Source organism: Cupressus sempervirens, chromosome 2 (assembly GCF_028749045.1).
Source record: "Cupressus sempervirens isolate cs-2001-9-10 chromosome 2, ASM2874904v1, whole genome shotgun sequence".
NCBI classification, from domain to species: domain Eukaryota; kingdom Viridiplantae; phylum Streptophyta; class Pinopsida; order Cupressales; family Cupressaceae; genus Cupressus; species Cupressus sempervirens.
In genome coordinates, this window is record NC_143119.1 from 292,652,943 (window position 1) to 292,674,737 (window position 21,795).

At 37.4% G+C, this 21,795-nt stretch overlaps 1 protein-coding gene across 1 annotated transcript in view; it reads left to right on the forward strand.

Moving 5' to 3' along the window:
* The window catches only part of LOC149572221 (uncharacterized), a 72,647-nt gene that overhangs the window by 27,855 nt on the left and 22,997 nt on the right, over positions 1 to 21,795 (forward strand). Inside the window, exon 4 of the mRNA XM_089813474.1 lies at positions 19,538 to 19,631. Coding sequence (XP_089669600.1) covers positions 19,538 to 19,631 — 94 coding nt within the window. The remainder of the gene's footprint in view (positions 1 to 19,537; positions 19,632 to 21,795) is intronic.

Genomic DNA, 21,795 nt, shown 5'->3' on the forward strand with positions numbered 1-21,795 from the left:
TAAGCCATTAAAGGTATGTACTTCGATTAAGATAAAATGTTTAATGTTTTAAAGATTATCTAATAGCTCATGTGTGTCTAATTTGTGTATCTTGTTATGCAGTCGCTAGGTCCTCACCCATGGTGATTCAAGATTCGTACCCATTTTCCTAGTGATGGTGATGCTTTTGTGCCTAATTCTTTTTTGACAATGCTTCCACCCCTTTGACGTGCTCCCTATAAGGAAATTCTCCGCAGTTAAATCATATTACCATAACAAGTTATTAATCATAAATGATCATAACAGCTAACCGCCTTTTCAATTCCATAAATTCATGATAAATATTAAATAATCAACTAGCATGTTATTCTCATATGAAATTATAATGACTAACCATCTTACCATTTCGCAGGATTATAACAAATTTTAACTGTCAACTGACTTCATGTGAACCTCAACTATATGAATATTTTAAATTGGGTCAAAAATTGGGATGCAACAAATATGTTTTAAATATCATTATCTTACAGAGAACATCAGCATAGAATGTCTTACATGCAAGGGACCTTGAAGTGTGTGATAGTTTCTAGAGTTAGAAGGCTAGTTCCTTATCTAGCTAATCTAATTTGAGTAGAGAAAAGAGGTAGGAATTGCTTGGAGCAAAAATTGTAATAAATAAGGCGATAGCCCTTAATAGATTTTTCTTGCTAGTATCTCACTGATTGCTTTGGTTCAATATTAATAGCAAGGAAAAACTAAGTTTAGCATGATCCAATGTCACACTAGTATTGGAGTACGTTGGGACGAGTTTTCAGGATGGGGGGAAAATGGGCCTCATTTTTAGGACAGCAGGGGAATGGCTAGGGGATGATGGCAAGGGGAGGAAGGGGCAGGGAGGGGTGTTGTATATGTTAAAATTTAGGATCTCTGATAGATGAACAATCACAAATAAATGCTATTTATTTCTGAATTAAATATGCAGAATCACTTGACTTATCTTTCTTTATGTTTGTAGCAGACTCTCTGATTTCTTTCTTCCTCGACGCTGATTGCTTCCACTGGATGACTGTAAGATAGATATTGAGAATGATAAATGCAATAATGTTATATATCGAATTCTGCAGGTACTGGTATATTTTGTTATGTATGTTATATCTTCTCTGCAGATTGAAGTTCTCATATATATAAATATATGAACAGACATGACCCCGAAGAGTCATGCCTCTACGTGGCCCATGGGCCACGTAGGGACATGCCTCTTCGGAGGCATGTTTGACATACGATATATTTACATTTGTTACCGCTAACAACAATCATAAAACACTACAGGTTTGAGACCCAATAAAGAATTAATCCTCGACTTGGGTAATATCTCGACACCATCATAGTCGAGAACAATATGAAGTCTGTATTAATTCTCAGATTGTGGGTAACATAGAAACCCGACAATGATTTCTGATATGTATAACATGGAAACCGATAGCAAGGTCTGTTAAGTTGGTCGATCATAAAGCATTTGTATTCTGTCATAAGTAATAATAATACATAAAAGAGGTGTATGTATAAGTACACGTATGCATACATTAATATGAATACGTGTACATATAGATATACCTCTGTCATGTATATCAGACAGTAACATATGCATATTTCTTATGAATGAAAGACAGATATCAAAGTCAAACTAATAATTGCTTATTTCTCTGAATTGATAACATCATAGAGAATTCAGAAATACTTCTCCAGATGCTAAAATATCAACAGTATAGTATACATATAGAACTTGAAATGCTTGTTATGAAATGATGTTTCAGTAGAAAATACCAAATTAAAATACTTGAACATAACAAAATTGCAACATGAACTAGAACCATTGAACATTCAACATAGTAACATTCAAAAATCAAAATTCAAATAGAAATCCAAGTCCCCATTCCAGCGGCTGCATGGTTGCAGAATGGCAAAGGTGGGGGTACTTGGGTATGCAAGTATCCGGTGTGGGGATGTCTCGGGGACGGGTACTCCAAGGTTTGGGAGGGAAGTGCGAGTCCTTGTGTAACACTGGCATGATCACAAGTATTTATAAGACAATCATTCATTAATAATTTAATAAACAACCGTAGGAGGAATACATATAATCACAACTTCTCATATGTTGATTACTTTAGGATTTGTATTGTTACATTCCTCCAAATCCAGCAATTTTAAACACAAAGGAAATGCCACTCCATGGTTTAAAAGAAAATAAAAATAAAAATTGTATACAAGACTCATACACGAGTTTACAAAAACCAGATCTAACTTAATGAATGACCCAAGACTATTATCTATACAATGGAAGATAGAGGTAAGCTAAGATGAATGACAGAGTAAAGATTTTGTCAAGTGTGCAGCCAGAGAGTTGTGGAAGCCAAGAGATCTTTGGGCAAAGAATATCTCCATCTGGTGCATACACTTATAGGGATTCATATGTATCAGTGACAAAGTGTTTTTTTTGCTCAAAATATGGAAAGAGGGGTTGGTGGCCTTAAATGTATTGTTTACACCCTATTTTGCACTTGTTGTAACCTTCAGAGCTTAAGATCACATTCAATTTTTCCCTCGTCTCTTGAAGATTTGCAAACCCTCTGAAGCAATTAAATGGCCATTCTTGCCTTTTTTATCATTTCCAAGTTTGACCTTACAATTTTTTTCCTTTGAAATGCCTCCTTTAGGGCTATGGATTTGTAAGCTATTGTTTAGTGAGCTAGGTAGCTAGATCGAAGCAGTCACACTAAATCCTGTCAACTACAAAGCTTGACACTTTTATACCTACATGGATCATCAATCAGAATAGATCTAGTAAATCTAAATATTATTGACACTTGTTTCAACCATTGAAATGACTAAAGAATTTACATGCCTCACAATTTTTATAACTCTGCTGACACTTGTTGCAAGCAATGAAATGCCTATAGAATCTATGTACCTCACAAAGCTTTTAAGTTTTAACTAATCAATGTTGGAGCTCTTGACTATTAACTCCCTCTATTTGGCTATAAAAATTATGGGTCATTGAGTGCAGTAAATAGTGAGATCAATGGAGGCAAACGATTAGCCCTAAAAACTATGGCATGCTGTAAAGTTAATATCAATCAATAATGCATGCTTTCCCAACCCTTAAAGGCCTAAAAAGTCCCTATAGTAGAATTGAACTTAATAGGACGAGGAAAAATGACTAAAACAAAATTATGTAGTGAAGAATTACTACATAAGGCATTCACTATTTTCCTTATATAACTATATTATGAAACATTAGGATTGAATAGAGAATTGGTGTGACTTGACATACAAATTAATAAAATTTTAGTGCCTAATTGTTTAAGTTTTCATTACCAATGTGCATATATTAGAAAATGAAAAGGCCTAAGGGCTAAAACTTTAAAATGCAGATAACTAGAATAACTGTTGCTATTTCTCTACCTCATCTTTGGTTGAATCAGAACTAGAGTTTGAATTTCAATTGCTGATATGAGGGATTGCCTCATTGAGTGGAACCCCAATTAATCCTGCCCATACTTCATCAATTTGTGTGGCATCTTCAAAATCAACATCCTAATGTAAAGCTAGAGTTTGTGGATACTCAATAGTCTATTGATCTTAAAGCTGCAAGGTACCACATAGGGCTACCAACTTCTTTTCTCATTGAGAAGTAAGCCTATTCCTTTTGATTGATTGAATGAAAATGTACTGTACTAAATGATTAGTGACTTATGAAAGGGGGTGAGTGAAAGGATGCCAAAGTGCAGAATATTACTTCCAAATGCTAAATCTAACAAGAGGATGATGGAGAAATTCTTATCAAGCCCTTAATTGCTACAAAATAGATAAACACATGCAAAATTATATTGAACAAATAAGCTCACAACACCAGATATACATGGGAAAATACTTTTGGGAAAAAATCCACTCTCCAAAAGCAGACTGAATTTAATTATCAGCAACAACCAACAATGCAATGCCAAGATTCAATTCTCTTCAGGAGTAAATACAGTCGTAAAGAACTCTAGAGAAAATGTGGTACATAAAAGCTTCTTTGAAGATATCCATCCTATCATACAAATTATGCTAAGAATATTTATAAGGCTCAACACAAGTGGAAAGTGCCAATGGTTTCCAAAACCAACACTAGCACTGATGAGGTATGTGTTTTCATAAACAACAACTTGTTAAACCCATGACATATTGCACATAGCAACTTCCAATGCAACAACACTGATCTCTTCCATAACAGTCATCTTGCCATATGCAACATCTACCTCACACCACTTGTCAAAAATGAACACCATAAAAACCAACTACCCAAAATTGTTGGAGTTTGGTAGCTATAGGAGATATCTGCGTACCCATGATTGCATCAGCATTATATTTGAGATATTTAATATATAATTCTCTGCTGCACTATCTAATCCTTTATTATAATCAGGTTGCGAAGAGTCTTCATTTATGAATGATCTTTCATATGAAGAGCCATGCCTTTCGAAGATTATGAAGAGTCTTCAGCGTTGGTTAATGGCCATGTGCGTGTTCTAAAGAGACATTTCTTGTGTAAACAAAGAGTTATTGCATTGCATATATAATGAAGAGTCTTATTCCACCTGGATACTGGAATTCAAGGAGTCATAATGTGCAACTGTCAATCAGCATTAGGCCATGTGTTTGTGGTTGTTAGAAAACTCCTTGAAGCAATGTTCTTCATGGAGTCCCTGCTATTAATCGATCACTTAATCCTTGTGCTGTTACAGATAGATTCCTCATTTCAATCTCTTTGCAAGGTACATGCTTCAACCTGAAATCTCCAGGACATTCATCTTCATAAATGATCTGTTATCGGTCATTGATCTTTATCCTGATTAGAATCTCGATTCACAAGTCCTTATGGTTGATGAAATGCTGAATGGATTCCCTCCATCAGTGCGTATGTAATCTTTGATAGTCCTCAATTACTTAGACAGAAAGACCAGCATCGTTTTATATTTTAATTTTATTAGTCTTATATATATTTTGTGAACAGGGGGTAATTTTTTTTAAATTCCAGAATAATAGTATATAACTAAATCAGTGAAAGGTGATCCCAAAGGGTTCACAACTAATCCATCTTATTCTCCCCAAGAATCCTCTCAATCTCCTGAGTATACTCCCAAGGTAACTGACCCCAATCACCAACATGCCAATCAGAAAATCCTTAAGAGACCCACTTGGCCAAACAGTCAGTGGCTCTATTTGTAATGCCCCGCCCGGAGATCCTTGGAAACAAGGATAAATGAAGACGAACATAATTTTTTTAAAAAGATAAAGCATAGATACATGCAACTACAAACATATAATAGATCGCAATGGAAGACAACTAACCAAACCACCAAAGATCCCCAAGCATTCATCACTTATGCATTTATTCCTTCTTCATGAATTGATCATACAAGGTTCATCTCAAGATATAATCTAACATTATAATCAAGGTTCATTTTAAAGCCCAAATACAAGTTTCCTACATGATTAATCCATACAATTTCATTTACCAAGCTAAAATGCAACAATGAGGAGATGTCACCACATTTGCATCCCAAATGTCCGATAGGTAAACTGCCAAAGACTAGGGATCAAGAACTCCCAAAAGGGTATCCAATTCACCTACTAGCATTCGCCGGAGAAGTCGGGAATTACCCATTGTTTAGGCTTATAGGTTTCCAAAGAAATGTTAGGTGACATTTCTCATAATAGCTAGGCGACATTTCTCATCCAGGTGATATTTCATAACACTATTGGTCAATACTTCTTAGTACTATGAGACATTTCTTAGTACTATGGGATGGTACTTCACTAGTATCATCCAATGTTGTACCAATGTCGTCCAAGCTTGAATGGCAAGATAAAAAGGCTAAGGGGTTAAAAAGGGTTAAAACCTCCACAACGGGGAGTATCGGAACCACCAAACTCGAGAGTAAACACTCGAGAGCATCAAAATGAACCAACAACTCTAATCACACTAAACAATGAAGTACATTGCTACACTAAGCCATAACATACAACATCACAGTGAAGGGAAAGTACAAGCATAAAATACAACCAAATTAAATCAACCTTGCTCATTTCCTCCCAACCTTTATGGCATCATGAGACCTCAAGGATCCTATCCATACCCCCGACCATGAAATCTTAATTTGCCAACAAGATTGTTGGTATTACCTTATGAGTTCTACCTTACCAATAACCATCATATACATGATCAATTAACCATGAAACATCCTAATGCTAATCTATCAATCGCATTGCTAATCCATAAAAGTGGTAAGAAACACCAACTTAGCAACAAAATACAACATCATGATAAAGGAATGCATCAAGTAACATAGTAAGCATCATCTAAAACATGATATCAATGCATCCAAGTAAAACATAATCCCCAGGAAACATACACTGGAAAGCCAAAGAATCCATGTGAACATCAAGTTCCGGTCCCAAACTAGAAGTAGACCGTCTCTGTACACCGGTCCCTAGTAGTGGTATAGATAGCTACGTCTCCCAACCACATGGTACCCTCAAGCCCACTCCCACCATGTTGACAATGACCCGACCACAATCACATACTATAGTCACCCATGGCTTACACACACGCCAAGCAAAATATGATATCAACCTCTATATGGTCATGTAGACAATACAATATATTAGGTCACTGGTTAGACCCACTAAGTATGTAGGGACTCTAATGGAGTGTAAGACGCTTGGCATCTGAAAGCCCATTCTAAATATTGTATGGCTCAACTCCCCTAGGGAGGCTACATACTTGGTATGGCTCAACTTCAATGGGAGGCCACATGTTGTGCCCTTGCACCAACTTCTACAAAAGACTGGCTACTGTCCAAACACACCATCCTTGCACTGGCTCCCTCAGGATGCACGACTATTGTCCCAATGTTTAGATCACATATATTAAGTTTTATTATCCCATTAATTAATTTTGGTTATCACTTGTTTAAACCTCTTCACGTTACCTTGTTGGCCACTTCCGAGCCGAGGTGCACGAGATAAGCTATTCCACACATCTACCCTACATACCCATGCTAATCACATGTTGAGTGCTTGTAGGAAATGCAAGTTCCCAACCTAACCCCCAAATGAACAATCCCTCAGCTATCCTATATCGGGGAGTTTAGGTTTGGCAAGATCTTGTCATACGCACGCGCATGTGCTTGTGCGCAGGCACAACCGACTTCATGAATATAATCAAGTAATACCAATGCAAGTGTTGGATATGAGAAATGCAACAAAACATTAAGTACCATAAAATCACTCAACCGACCTAAATTCGGGAGTATGGATTCAACATGAATCCTGAAGTCTATGAAATAAAAGCCCAAAATTCAATCTTCTTAGATAATGACGAAATTGAAACCCCAACTCTAGAATATGGTCACGAGACCAAGGTTTTGTCGAGATTCCCAAGTCCAAAAAAACCAATATGAAAACACAACTTCGGATCGGGTAATAAAATATCTTGGAATGTCTTCTAACCATTCAGATTCCATGATCCTAATCGTTGAGGCAATGGCTACAAGATCAAATCTCTAATTAAGCCAAACAGAGAAACGAGTGAAAACCAGATGGCTCAGATAAAATCTTGGATCCGAACACTTCATAGAAATCCAACAGCATAACAGTAAGAAAACTTACAAACCCACATGCTTAAAGCATAAAATGGGTGATGAAATTGCATAAAAGTGGAGGGGAAGACTAGTTCTCCACTCCTAGCATTTAACAACCAAAAGAACGGATTAAAATGGACTAAAAACAATTAAACCAGAAAGCCCTACCTTGCAGCCAAAAGGGCAAAACGGGAAATAATATCGTAAAATAATGGGGTCGTCGAATCGAATGAAACCATCGGTATAGTAGAGAAATCTCGATATGAATCCAATGAGACTGATCTCGCGAAGATTTGTTGAGCCAAACTCCCACAATGAGCAAAACACCGAATTCTCACAAGAGGGTTTTGAGGAATTTCCTCCAAAACTATGAAATGACAAAGTGAGAAGCGAGATTAGAAACTCACTTTTTCCTAATATAAGCACTTTTATAAAAGTGGCTTATAAATTAGAATTTTAAAATAACTTAATAAACTAATTGGCCCTTTCCCAAATTAAATAAACCAATTCTAACTAAATGGAATTCAACTACAACAAATTAGCTGGTAAATGAAATAAATTAAACATTTAAATAAAATCCTTCTAACCCATTAAATCAACCTTTAATTAACATTTTCCGCAACCATTGCGGATTCCTAAATGTATAGAAATGCTCACGAGTCTAGACCCATACATAATCAATCTGGATTTACCAATTATCGGAGGGTTAAAGTAATTAATATAACTATACATCGCCCATACAGGGACGCTATTGTCTCAACATGAAAGGTTTGATCACAAACTCCATTTGCCACTGCTGTGGATATAAGTCCTCCACAGTAAACGAACACATTATAATCGAGGTTCATTTTAAAACTCAAATACAACTTTTCTATATGATTAATCCGTACAAGTCCATTTACCAAGCTAAAATGCAACAATGAGGAGACTTCACCACATTTGCTTTCCAAATATCCAATAGGCAAATTGTCAAAGACTATGGAGCAAGAACTCTCAAAAGGGTATCCAATTCACCTACTAGCATTCACCGGATAAGTCGGGAAGTACTTGCTGTTTAGGCTTACAGGTCTCCAAAGAAATGTCAGGCAACATTTCTCATAATAGCCAGGCAATATTTCTCATCTAGGCGATATTTTATAACATTGTGGGGTGATACTTCTCAATATTGTGAAATGACATTTCTTAGTACTATTCGACGATACTTTACCAATATTGCCCAGTGTTGTCCCGATGTTGTCCAAGCTTGAATGGCAATATAAAAAAGCTAAGGGGTTAAAAAGGGTTAAAACCTCCACACTAGGGAGTACTAAAACCACCAAACTCAAAGAGTAAACACTCGAGAGCATCAAAACGAACCAACAAGAAGCACATTGCTACACTAAGCCATAACATACATCACAGTGAAGGGAAACTACAAGCATAAAATATAACCAAATTAAATCAACCTTGCTCGTTTCCTCCCAACCATAATGGCATCACGAGACCTTGAGGATCTTGACCGTACCCTCGAGCATGAAATATCAATTCGCCAACAAGATCATTGGTGTTACCTTATGAGTTCTACCTTACCAATGACCATCATATATATAATCAATGAAACATCCAACATACTAATCTATCAATCGCATTGCTGATCCATAACAGTGGTAAGAAACATCAACTAAGCAATAAGATACAACGTCATGATAAATGAATGCATCAAGTATCATACTAAGCATTTCTACAATATGATATCAATGCATCCAAGTAAAGCATAATCACATGGAAACATACACTAGAAAGCCAAAGAATCCAAGTGAACATCAAGCTTCGACCCCACACTAGAAGTAGACCGTCTCTGTACATTGGTCCCCAACAGTGGTATAGGTAGCTATGCCTCCCAATCATTTGGTACCCTCAGGTCCACTCCCATCATGCTGATGGAGATAATGACCTGACCACAATCACATAAGACAGTCACCCATGGCTTACACACACGCTAAGCAGAATATGATACCAACCTCTATATGATCATATAGAGAATGGAGTATATTAGGTCATTGGTCAGATCCACTAAGGATAACTATGTAGGGACTCTAGTGGAGTGTAAGTTGCTTGGCATTGGAAAGCTGAAGCTAAATATGTTATGGCTCAACTTCCCCCGAGGAGGACACATACTAGTATGGCTCAACTCCAATGGGAGGTCACATTTCGTGCCCTCACACCAACTTCTGTAGAAGACTAGCTGCCGTCTAGACACAACATGCTTGCACTAGCTCCCTCAGGATGGATGACTGCTGTCCAGATAGTTAGATCGCATATCTTATATTAAGTTTTATTATCCCATTTACTAATTTTGGTTATCACTTGTTTAAACCTCTTCACGTTACCTTGTCGGCCACTTCTGGGCTAGGGTACACAAGAGAAGCCACTCCACACGTCTACCCTACATGCCCATGCTCATCACACGATGAGTGCCTGTAGGCAATGCAAGTTCGCAACCCAACCCCCAAATGAACAATCCCTCAACCAACCTATATCCGGGAGTTCGGGTCTCACAAGATCTCGTTATACACGTACACGTGCTTGTGTGTGGGCACAATCGACTTTACGGATATAATCAATTAATACCAATGCAAGGGTTGCATATGAGAAATGTAACAAAACACCAAGTACCATAAAATCACTCGACTGGCCTAAATTCGAGAATATTGATTCAACATGAATCACAAAGTCCATGAAATAAAAGCATAACATGAAAGGAAACATGCAATACGATCGATTTCCACTATCCACGAAGATTGCCAAAATCCCAACAAAATATGGCGACACAAAACGAGGCAAGAATAAAAGCCCAAAATTCAAACTTCTCAAATAACAACGAAATTGAAACCCCAACTGTAGAATATGGTCACGAGACCAAGGGTCAAATAAAATTTACAAAACAAACTCAGAAACCCCTTCCAACAAATTTATCAAAATTCACAAGTCCACAAAAATCAATATGAACACATGACTTTGGATTAGGAAATAAAATACCCTAGAATGTCCTATATCCATTCCGAGTCTTACCATCCAATCGTTGAGGCAAGGGCTACAAGATCAAATCTCTAATTAAGCCAAACAAAGAAACAAGTGAAAACAAGATGGCACACAAAATGAGACAATGCCAAAAACATTGAAAAATCAAACATCAAATAAATCGACAAAATTAAAACCCATTGGTTTAAAACCACTCGACATCACACTCCAAATAAAATCTTTGATCCGGACACTTAACGGAAATCCAACAACATAACAGTCAGAAAATTTACAAACCCACATGCTAAAAGCACAAAACGCTCACACTTGTCCAACTAGGTGATGAAATTGCGTAAAAATAGAGGGGAACACTAGCTCTCTAGTTGCTGACATTTAGCAACCGAAAGAATGCATTAAAATGAACTAAAAACAATAAACCAGAAATCCCTACTTTGCAGCCAAAAAGGCAAAAGGAGAAATACCTTTGTAAAACGGGGCTGCCGAATCGGATGAAACCATTGGCATAACACAACAATCCCAATATGAATCAAACGAGACTGATCTCGCGAAGATCTATCGAGCGAAACTACCACAACGAGCAAAACACTGAATTCTCATAAGAGGGTTTTGAGGAATTTCCTCCAAAACCATTAAATAACAAAGTGAGAAGTGAGAAATTAGAATAGAAACTCACTTTTGCCTAATATAAGCACTTTTATAAAAGTGACTTATAAATTAGAATATTAAAATAACTTAATAAACTAATAGGCCCTTTCCCAAATTAAATAAATCAATTCCAATTAAATGAAATCCAACTACAGCTAGCTGGTAAATAAATAATTTAAACAGTTAAATAAAATCCCTCTAACCCATTAAATCAACCTTTTATTAACATATTTCGCAACCACTCCAGATTCCTAAATGCATAGAAACGCTTGCAGCTCTAGACACATTCATAATGAATCCGGATTTACCAATTACTGGAGGGTTTAAATAACCAATATAAAGATACATCGCCCATGGGCGATATCGGCTCAGCATGGAAGGTTTTATTTCTAATTCCATGTGCCACTGTCAGGGACATAAGTCCTGCATAGTAAACGAACACAATCAGGTGTAGATGTACAATATATAATAGCCAAAGCAACAATTGCATGAAATCACGTAATAAAACATCTAATTAATCTCATTTAAATAACCCTTTTAAATAATCCATTTTGAATAAGTCTATTGAAAGGAACAAGATATATATTCGTAGCACAATAATCCATGAATCAGATATGGATAACTCATTTCCAATTATTCTAAGCATTTAATAACGGAAATAATAACTAATTACTCAACAACAAATAAAGCACGATATAGCATATGATCTCAAATAATCATCCTGTAATAACATCATAAACCTCAAATGTAAAATGCAGTAAAACCACATAGTGCAACCACTGTTCATATCTCAAGGGTACTCACAGAACATCATCATGATACCATATAGACCCAGGTAACCATTGGCACAAACCTCAATGAAACCCTCTGATACATCATAATCTCATAAGTCAGACATAAGCATAATCAACCTGCTGATACAATAACATAAATCAAATCACCCCAAGGGCGTAGACAACTCACAAACAAGAGCATTAAGGTTGCATCCATCAAGATGAGTTACATAAATCAAATGGGAGAGGCACTACACTATTCCATTCCCGGGGAATATAAGGGAAGAACACATACTCCGGGGAGACCCTCAAACTAAGAATCTGGTGACCGATCACAGCCAGATGCCAATTCACATCATCCATCTTCTGTTTATTAACATATCCATAACTAGTTGAGAATTAGACTCACTAACAATCCTTCTCCAACCCAAGGCACACCCTCTTTCAAGAGCTAATAGGACAGCTAGAGCCTCCATGAAATTATTAGTTTGGTGGCCCTTATATTCTGAGAATAAGAAAATAACATTAGCAGAGTTATCTCTGCCAACTCTCCTGACTCCAGCATATCCTGGATTCTGTCTAGAAGTCCCATTGATGTTCACCTTAATAGTTCGTGGAGGTGGCGGAGACCATTTATCGTCCCTCTAAACTTTCTGTTTAGTACTCCTTGTCTGCTGCCTTCTAAGAATGCCATCTCCAGAATTCGCTCCAACAAATTTAAAGTTCTGGACAACTTGTAAATCAACAAGATCTACAGTCTTTGAAAGGTCACACTTCAACATCAAAGTTTCTTGGATCACATTCATAACATGCAACCAAAACTGCTTCACCTGTATCCTCTTGTTTTGAAAAATCCTTGTCTTCCTTTCAAGCCTCGATTGTCAATTAATGAAACAAGGCCCAATGTCCCAGACCACCTTCACAAATGAAATCTTAGTAGGAGCTCTGCCCAAGGTGTTCCAAAAATCAATCAAAGAGTTGACATAGATACATGTGTGCCCCTAAACTCCCCTCCACCAATGCCAAACATTCATAGCAAAAGAACAATGAAAGAAGAGATGGGGGCTAGTCTTGTCGCCGTTTTCGCTTAAAACACAAATTGAGGGCTCTTGGAACCCTCTCTTCCTAAGATTATCCTAGTTGAGATACTTATTTTGCACGTCTAGCCTCAAGAACAAATTGCTCTTAGGCCAAGCCATGTTGTTCCAAACATGTTTACTCCAAGATACATTTGCCCTACCAAATACCAACCTATCAAGTTCTTGGTACCCTAAAGCCATTGTAAACCTACCTTTTGAATTTGGACCCCAGACAAGAATGTTTTCTCCATTGAATCAATTATACCTTATCCTAGCCAAATTTCTAGTGAGCTCTTCCCTATCTTCAATTGAGCCTCCAGAAGGTCATGTGGTTTTTTCCATCTAGCCATTTGACTATGTTCCAAGTTCATAAAAATCTTAAAATCCTCAACACAAGTCCATCCAGCTTCAAGAAAATAATTACTAAGAGCATGCAAATGGGGAGATCGGGATAGAATAGGAGGGAGTCCATCCCGAGAATCTGTCCAGAACATAGCATCCTTGCCCTTATTACAGATCCAAAATAATCCTTGCTTAACTAACTGGGCTCCTCGTTTAAGAGTATGCCAAAACATGGAACCACACTCTTGAAGGTCATACCGAGGGATGTCCTTTCCCTCCACTCCCCCAAATATTTTAATATTATGTTAAATATTTTAGCCCATCTTTGATCATGGTTGATACACCATCTTTAGCAGCCAAAACATGACCATTCAAACCTGCATTTCTAAGACCAAGACCACTGTCCTGCTTTGACCTGCAAATAGCATCCCATTTAACTGAACTCCACTTTGAAGAATGTAAGTTACCTATCCATAAAAATTGCCTGGAAAGGGCATCGAATTATCTAATAAAGCTAGCTGATGCTGTCTGCGCAAAACATCTATAAATAGGGCATGTATCACAGATATCAACAGAGTCAGTCTACTTTTCGTTGACATCCATCTATTAGTCCAATGACTAACGTGAGGATGATAATTATCCAATATCTTGTGCCAGAACCTCCCATGAAGGCGGCTTGCTGAGAGAGGAACTCCCAGATAAACAAAAAAGTGTTCCCAGTGGAGTTCTCGAAATTCTTACAATCCTGGCTTGAAGAAGAGCAAAGTATTAAAAAATAAGATAGCATATTTCCTTTCATTAATCTTTTGTCCTGAGGCTTTTAAGTAGATATCCAATGCTTTTCTAAAGTTAGTTGCTTCACTGTTTCAGGCAACACCCATAAGAGAAGTCTTATTAACAAATTGAAGATGGGTAGAGGGAGGAATACCATAACCTCAATTCCGCCCTTGGATCAAACCTTGTCTGACTCTGGACTTCAAAAATCTTCCCAATCCTTCAACCATTAGAATGAAGAGATATGGGAAAGGGGTTCTCACCTTGTCAAAGACCTCTTGATGCACCAAATAACTCTTAGGGCTCACCAATGGAGCTCATCACCCACCTAATCTATTGAATTCTAAATCCAAAGGCACTAAGAAATTTAAGATCTTTGTGCAAGGACCACATAACCCTACCGTCAGCTTTAACCATGTCCAATTTTATGAACATAGCCTTCTCCTTAGATGCTGTCATAGATTGCAGTACCTCTAAAGCAATTATAATCCCATGCAAAATTTGTCTCCCAGAAACAAAGCCTCTTTGCTCCTTAGAAATTAATTTTCTCAACCATGGTTTAAGCCTTTCAGCAATCGGCTTTGTGATAATTTTATAGGCTACATTACACAAAGCAATAGGTCTGAAGGAATCTAGAGAGTGTGCTCCTTCCTTTTTTAAAAATAAGTGCAAGGAAAGTAGCATTCAAAGCTTTGAGCACCTGTTTATTCCTCAAAGATTCTTGAACAACCTTAAAGAGATCCAGTTTAATGATTTCCAAAAATTCTTGATAAAACTCAATAGGGAATCCATCTAGCCCTAGAGCTTTACCCTTGTTTATACCAAAAGCAACTGCTTCAACTTCCTCAAAAGAAATAGATTGAATAAGATCTTCATTCATCTCATTAGAGACAAGGGGAGGAATAAAAGCCAACACCAATTTTTGCTTCTCTTCAGCTGTAACCGAATCCTTAGTGAATAAATTCCTAAAAGAGCTGATGGTGTCCTGATTAATCCTGTCATGAGAAAAGAGGAGAATTCCCTCAGAGGAAATGAGAGAAGTGATAGAGCTACCATGTCTTCAATCTTTAACTATATTACGGAAGAACTTTGTGTTTTGTCCCCTTCTTGCAACCAATCCACTAGAGCCTTTTGTTTCCGATAAATCACTTCACGATCTTCCCACTCCTCTAGATCCTTCATGGCAGAAGCTTCCTCTCTATATTAATCTTCATACATACCTTGATCCCTAATTTGATGGGTAATAGAGCCAATCCGAGACTGAGCACTCCTCTTTTCTAGGAAAATATTCCCAAAACTCATCCTATTCCACCTTTTCAACTTAATAAATTGCAATTGTTTGGCAAAAGAGTACATGGCAGTTCCATAAGCTGGGTTTCCTTTGTGCCACCAATCTGCTTTGAGATCATGAAGGAAAGAATCCCAAAGCCATATAAGCTGAAATTATAAAAGAGGGCTTGTTTGATACTTGAAACCTAGTAGCAGAAAATTTGATCGGCCAATGACTTGAGCCTCTCCAATTTAAAATCTTTAATCTAGTATTCTAGCTATCCTCCATCCAAGAACAAGAGACCAAAAACCTATCCAATCTTTCTTCTATAACCTCTTCTCCGCATCTCCTATTATTCCAGGTGTATATACCATTGGAAGGTTTAACATCCACCAGCCTCAAAAGTTTAATATTGTTTCTCAGAAGGCCTGCAAAGGATCCAGTCTGAGAATTCCCATATGACCACAACAAAGTTTTCCCTGAAAAATCAGTGGGAGCATTAACATTAGCAAAGAGAAGGTTTCCACCAGATTCATAGCTTGTAACCATCAAAGAAATAGAAGACCTGCTAGAGATCCACTAGAATGGAACAATCTTATTACATGAATTCCACAGTGAGCTGTACCTCCAAAATTGCCTTGAGTCCCAATGCACTAACAGTGACTCTGAGACAATGAACTCAAGAATAGCCTTTTGTCTAGGGATGGTATTCAACTTTCTTTTGTCTAGGGATGTTATTCAACCCCCTTACATTCCACGAGAGAACAATCATTTTTCTGATGGTGAAAAGTGAATCAATGTTTTTCACTGATCCAGACTCCACCAAAGTCTCACCCACTAGCTTCACCTCGCTTGGTCCTTCTTCCTACCCAGCTTCTGAGCTTTCTCTTGGTTACTTAACTTTTTTCCTGTTCCTAACATGGGGGGAATCCCCTTACTCATACTGCCATCCTGAGAAGCCTTCTACTCAATAGGCCAGAGCAAATGAGGCTTAAATTATCCTTGATCTCTGTGCCTTCACTTCCTCCAATTTCTCCTGTGGTCCCTAAAAGGAGCACATGTGTCCATTTGCACACCTAAAACCTCTTCCTATAGATCAACTTGTGCACTATGTCCATTCTCTCCATCTGGGTTTCCTGAAGACAAAAGCTCTTGACCCACAAGAAGATTTGCAATAGCTCCATCAAACTGATCTAGGACATCCAAAGCATCAAACCTGTTAAAAACTTATCAGATTGCCTGTCATGAAAGGTTCACTGTATACCTCTTCTTTTATTCTGGGAGTTTACCAGGACAAAAATTTCCTTATCTGCAACCATAAGCGACTTTCCCTTATTTTGTTTAGGAGGTGGAGCATTCAAACCACTTTTGGAGGTCCCTGCAGGTTTAAACTTGGGGCATATCCATTGCAAATGCACATGTTCATGACAAACCGACATTGAAATGTCAGGGTTTCAGAATCCAGCTACTGAATCTAGGAGTTTGATCCAAACTGGATTTCTACAGAATCTAGTAATGACTTGCTTAAATTATTTTCAACACAAATACAAGCATAAGTAATTACCTTTTTTTCTATAGTTTGTTGTGAAGGACCAACTGATCTCCCCAGCTGTGCAGCTACTAGATTGAAGATGTTGTCACACCAAAATTCCAGAGGAAACCATGGAAACCTTACCCAAACAGAACCCTTTGATGGAAGCTCTTCTGATGGTTTAAATCAAATATGCCATGGCTTGATAAAGAGGCGACCTAATTATAAAAATAAGGTCCTCCTTCAGAGCCTTGTTCCCATTAGACATGAATGAGAAGATAACCAAGAAATATTCATTAGCTGCCAAAAGCACCTCCATTTCTCCCTCAGGATTCCATGTGCGACAAGTCCACAACTCTATAAAAGGTTGAGATACTCTTTTTCCCATAAATTTGCAAATCAAAGCATGGCTACAAAGATAATATCTTCTTCCATTGAATCAGGTTGAATCACAAGGACAGGCCTGGTCTCCTTGCAAGACAACCATTCATCTTTGAAGGTTTGAAACCCTTCATTTGAGAGGAAGTCTCCCCCATGCTTGCATCAAATGACACAAAAGTTAGTTTTTCATGGACTTGAGAACCAGGGACTCCTTCAGCGACATCCCTTAACGAAGGATCTTGCTTTCCAGAATTACTAGTGAAGTTTGTCATACACGACCAGATTAAAGCTTTTGCTACCCCACACAAAAAACCCCACAAATGTAAAAGAGGTTCACCTAGAACCACAACAAATGAACCAAAATAAAGCTCTGCGCCACAAATGCAATATCAACAAAAAACCCGCAAGACAACTCCCCAAAAGAGAAGGAAACTGCAGAAAAGAGCCCTCCACCATCGTGCCCTCCCTGCTTGCAGAAAAAAAACCCTGAATGCTGTCCCTGCAAGTGCTGCATGCACCAAGGAGGCTAAGGCTTGTGCCCTAGCCCCAGCGGAAACCAGGTCAGCTCCCATCATTGCACACATTTCTTTTTGCATTTTAATTATTATTATTTAGTTATTTTATTAATTATGTTCAATTTTATTATTGTTTATTGTAATTATTTATTATTAATTTTACTTCAGAAAGGGGAGATTACAAACTATGCCTTGTACTCCTCAAATCCATCCTCAGATCTTACTTCACAACCCAAGACTCATAAATGACAAAGAAAAAATATGATGCATTTGGCAGCTAGGTGGATTGCACCTACCAGTTTTCATTTTTTTCCAAGTGCACTTGCTTGCGTGGGGATGTGATTGTTAGGCTCTGAATCACTCCAATTTTTTGAACAATCTCCTCATTAGAACCTTGCTGAACTCACATCCAACCCTAAGTGTGGGCTTCTTGAACTAATTGGTAAAACTTGTTTAGTGACTTTTCTCATTCCTACACCCAAGGTATTTCTAGCCTCCTCTTACTTTGTCTAGCAATACAAGCTCATACCTATCCAAACTCTAACAACGCCACAATACGGTATTCTATGTGGTGACAAAATTTCTTGTTTCTGCTTGGAAGAAGTGGAAATTGAAAAGTAATTAGTCCTATCTGCTATGAAATTTGGGAAGATAATTTAGTCTATGACTTGGGCAGCTCTATCCACTTTAATTTGCCATTCCAGTTAGAGGTATTTGGGACTTATGTGTGAAGGTCTTTGCAAGGTACCTCTAGCTGTTCATCAAAGATGTTGAAGTCATTAGGCAGAACATGCATGCCACCAGCTCAGACAGTTATGAGGACAGATTAGTGGGAGACCATCCTTCTATGCGTATTATGAGTGGGCTAATCCAACCAACTCCTCCTATTTATAGTCTGCATTGATCTACTTTGTTTTGGCATTGGGGATCTAACAATTGGCGGCAAACCACTTCAAAAAGTCAGGCTTGAATAAGTAGCTTTGCCATAAGGGAATCACTGATGTTGGGTGTTAATATAGTTTCTGTATGGAGTGCATAGTTTCCTCCGAGGAGTATTTTTTCTGGCCTTCTCAGCCCTGTACATTCTCCTTTGAGCACTCTCTGGTTCTTGTTTGTTCTTATTATGATATGTTAGGTGACAATATAATTGGTCCTTTGATTTCACCCGACTACATGTGGCTGTGATGCTCTTGGTCGTGAGCTCTTTCTTTGGTCTTAATCAGCTACATGCCTCCTTGAGAAATTTCTTCTTCATATGGCTATTTGTACTTGTTCTTACGAATCCTTTGTAGATAAGATAATAATATTAATGTCCTATGAAAGACCACCATAAGATGGCTTCATAGAAATGTATGAAGTAGTTGATTCTTTAGCATCTCCAAGTTTTAAATTTATTTGATCATTCCTTGACAAATATTGTGCAAGACATTGTTGAGCTAAGCATACTAAGTTATTCTAAATCCATTTGTTCAATCAGATTCAAATTTCAGGAATGAGATTTATGCTCTTTGTAACTTCAGTTATGGCCATGGTTGATTGCAGGTGACAAAGCCAGTGTTTCTTCCATGCTTTGGTGTTACAAGGAGGGAGAAACATGTTTTGCTGCCTCTGGTGACAGATGTGGTAGTTGAACAAGGTGCTTAAAAAATTGATGGCGAATATTGGTTGTAGTTTGGATTTTGATCTGCTGAGCATGGTTGAATTTTGGTATTTCATTTTATCTGTTTTGGTATTTTTAGAACCCTTTTAATGTTTGGAATGCATTTAATTTTGGAAATCGGGAACTAAAGTGTAAGAAGGCTTTTATTCTTCTCCATTTAACAAACCAGTGTTTTTTTTCTTTTTCATAAGATCTTTCACACTGAACAAATAATGCATATTTTCTACCAAAGCTCTATCTTTTCAACTCTCTAAATCTGATAATAAAAATCTGTCATAAGCATGTGTTTCTCATATCATACTAGTAGTAGTAATTTCAAGGTGATTGTTGCTGTAGGCACTATCTTCACTCTCTTCTCTCATATGTTAGTCATTAGAATACAATAGTCTAGACAAATCTACCATGTAGGATCCTGCACTATGATGGAAGACAAATGCTTTAATTTCCCTCAAGTTATAATTACTTCAAACATAAATGAAGCAAGCCAGTGAGAAAATATACTATTAATTATATGCAATTAAGATTGTGGAAACTTTGTGGAACTAGCTTGTTTAAAAGACAATCTGGATGTTGCAGTGATAAATTAAGCACAGCTCTGTGACTTTTATGATGGAATAGGCATTGTCAAGAGCAGATCATTATAAATAATACAATACATGATGTTGTAAGTAGATATCTAATGGAGAAATATCCATGTATATTCTAGAATCCCTGTTCTGCTTATTGCTCCGACCTTATGTTGGAGGATCTTGAAAACTCTTGTGGATCAAAATTTCGAATTAATTGTGGACCATTGTAGAAATGCTTGCAAATACATATAAAATCATGTTTGGGTCCACAAATTGATGAGGAAATATCTAGAGTTGTTTTGTCGCAGCTTGTCTTGCCACAATCCACTTTGCAATGAATTTTATCACATTACAATCTTTGCTTCCGTCAAAATCTGCCATAAAGTGGACCTTTGTTAGTGAGATGTGCTTGTTGCCTTCATATGCTGGTACCTATATACAGATTTACAAGGTAGATTGGTTTTTCATTGTGTAAAACATTGTCTTTTGACAAAGGAGATTGTAGATGTAAGTTCTAATTTCATTTCTCTTTTACTCTTTTTACTAGTTTATCATTCATTTTATTTTAATTTGTTTATAAAGTTATGTTTTGTTCTTCAATCCAACTATTCGTTTGTTTTATTTGTTAACAATTCATAGAGCCTTTAGTTGTTTTCATTCATGTCGTTGACGCAGAGAAGTCCACAATGGGCTGTGTATGGGGGCATGGATAGGCACATTTCAGTGGTTAGAACCTTCTATGTGGAGGTTCGGGTGGGCTTTGAAAGGGCACCCTTCTTCTCTCTCCCAATTGTGTTTCCTTACCAACCTACACATGATTGCTACCATTCCTTAGCTTCATTTCCAACAACCAACCATTGTAGGAATTGGAAAGGAACCCAAGATAGGGTGCCGAAAACAATTGCTGCAACTTAAGCCCAAGTGTGGGATATGACACTCCTTTTCCCACAAGTGGAGAGACTTCTTGTCCATCCAACATTGGGGTGGCCTATTTAGAAGGGGAACCTATCTCTACTCTCCCAATTTGTTTCCTTACCAACCCATACATGATTGTGATCATTACTACATGATTGCTACCATTCCTTAGTTTCGTAAAGGAAAATCACACCTCTTCATCATGTCTTACGCTTGCAATGGTCACAAGCTTTCCTAGTTACCACCCTTCGAAAGAGTCATAACCCTTTATCATTTGCTCTTCGAGATAATTACGACCTTTCATAATTACTTGAAAGATCCATTGCCAATCTTGAACTCAAAATGCTGATTAAAACACAAGGGATTTGGTCAAACATTCTGCATAAAACCTCTTTACTATCTGTTTCAATGTTTTAGTGTGATAGTGCTTGCTTGAAATGATGTCAAATATGATTTAATTGCTTTCAAATAGTTACTAAGATGTCTAGGAAAAGGACCTTAATGCAAATGCAACTCTTTTTGTCATGTTTGTCTCTACTCGTGCGACCTTCATGTGAGCATTTGGATTGGTTCTGTTGTTTGGGCATGCACGTCTGCTTGTGCTTGTTTGTGTGTTCATTTTGCACTTGTTGATTCTTCATCATTCATTTATTCTC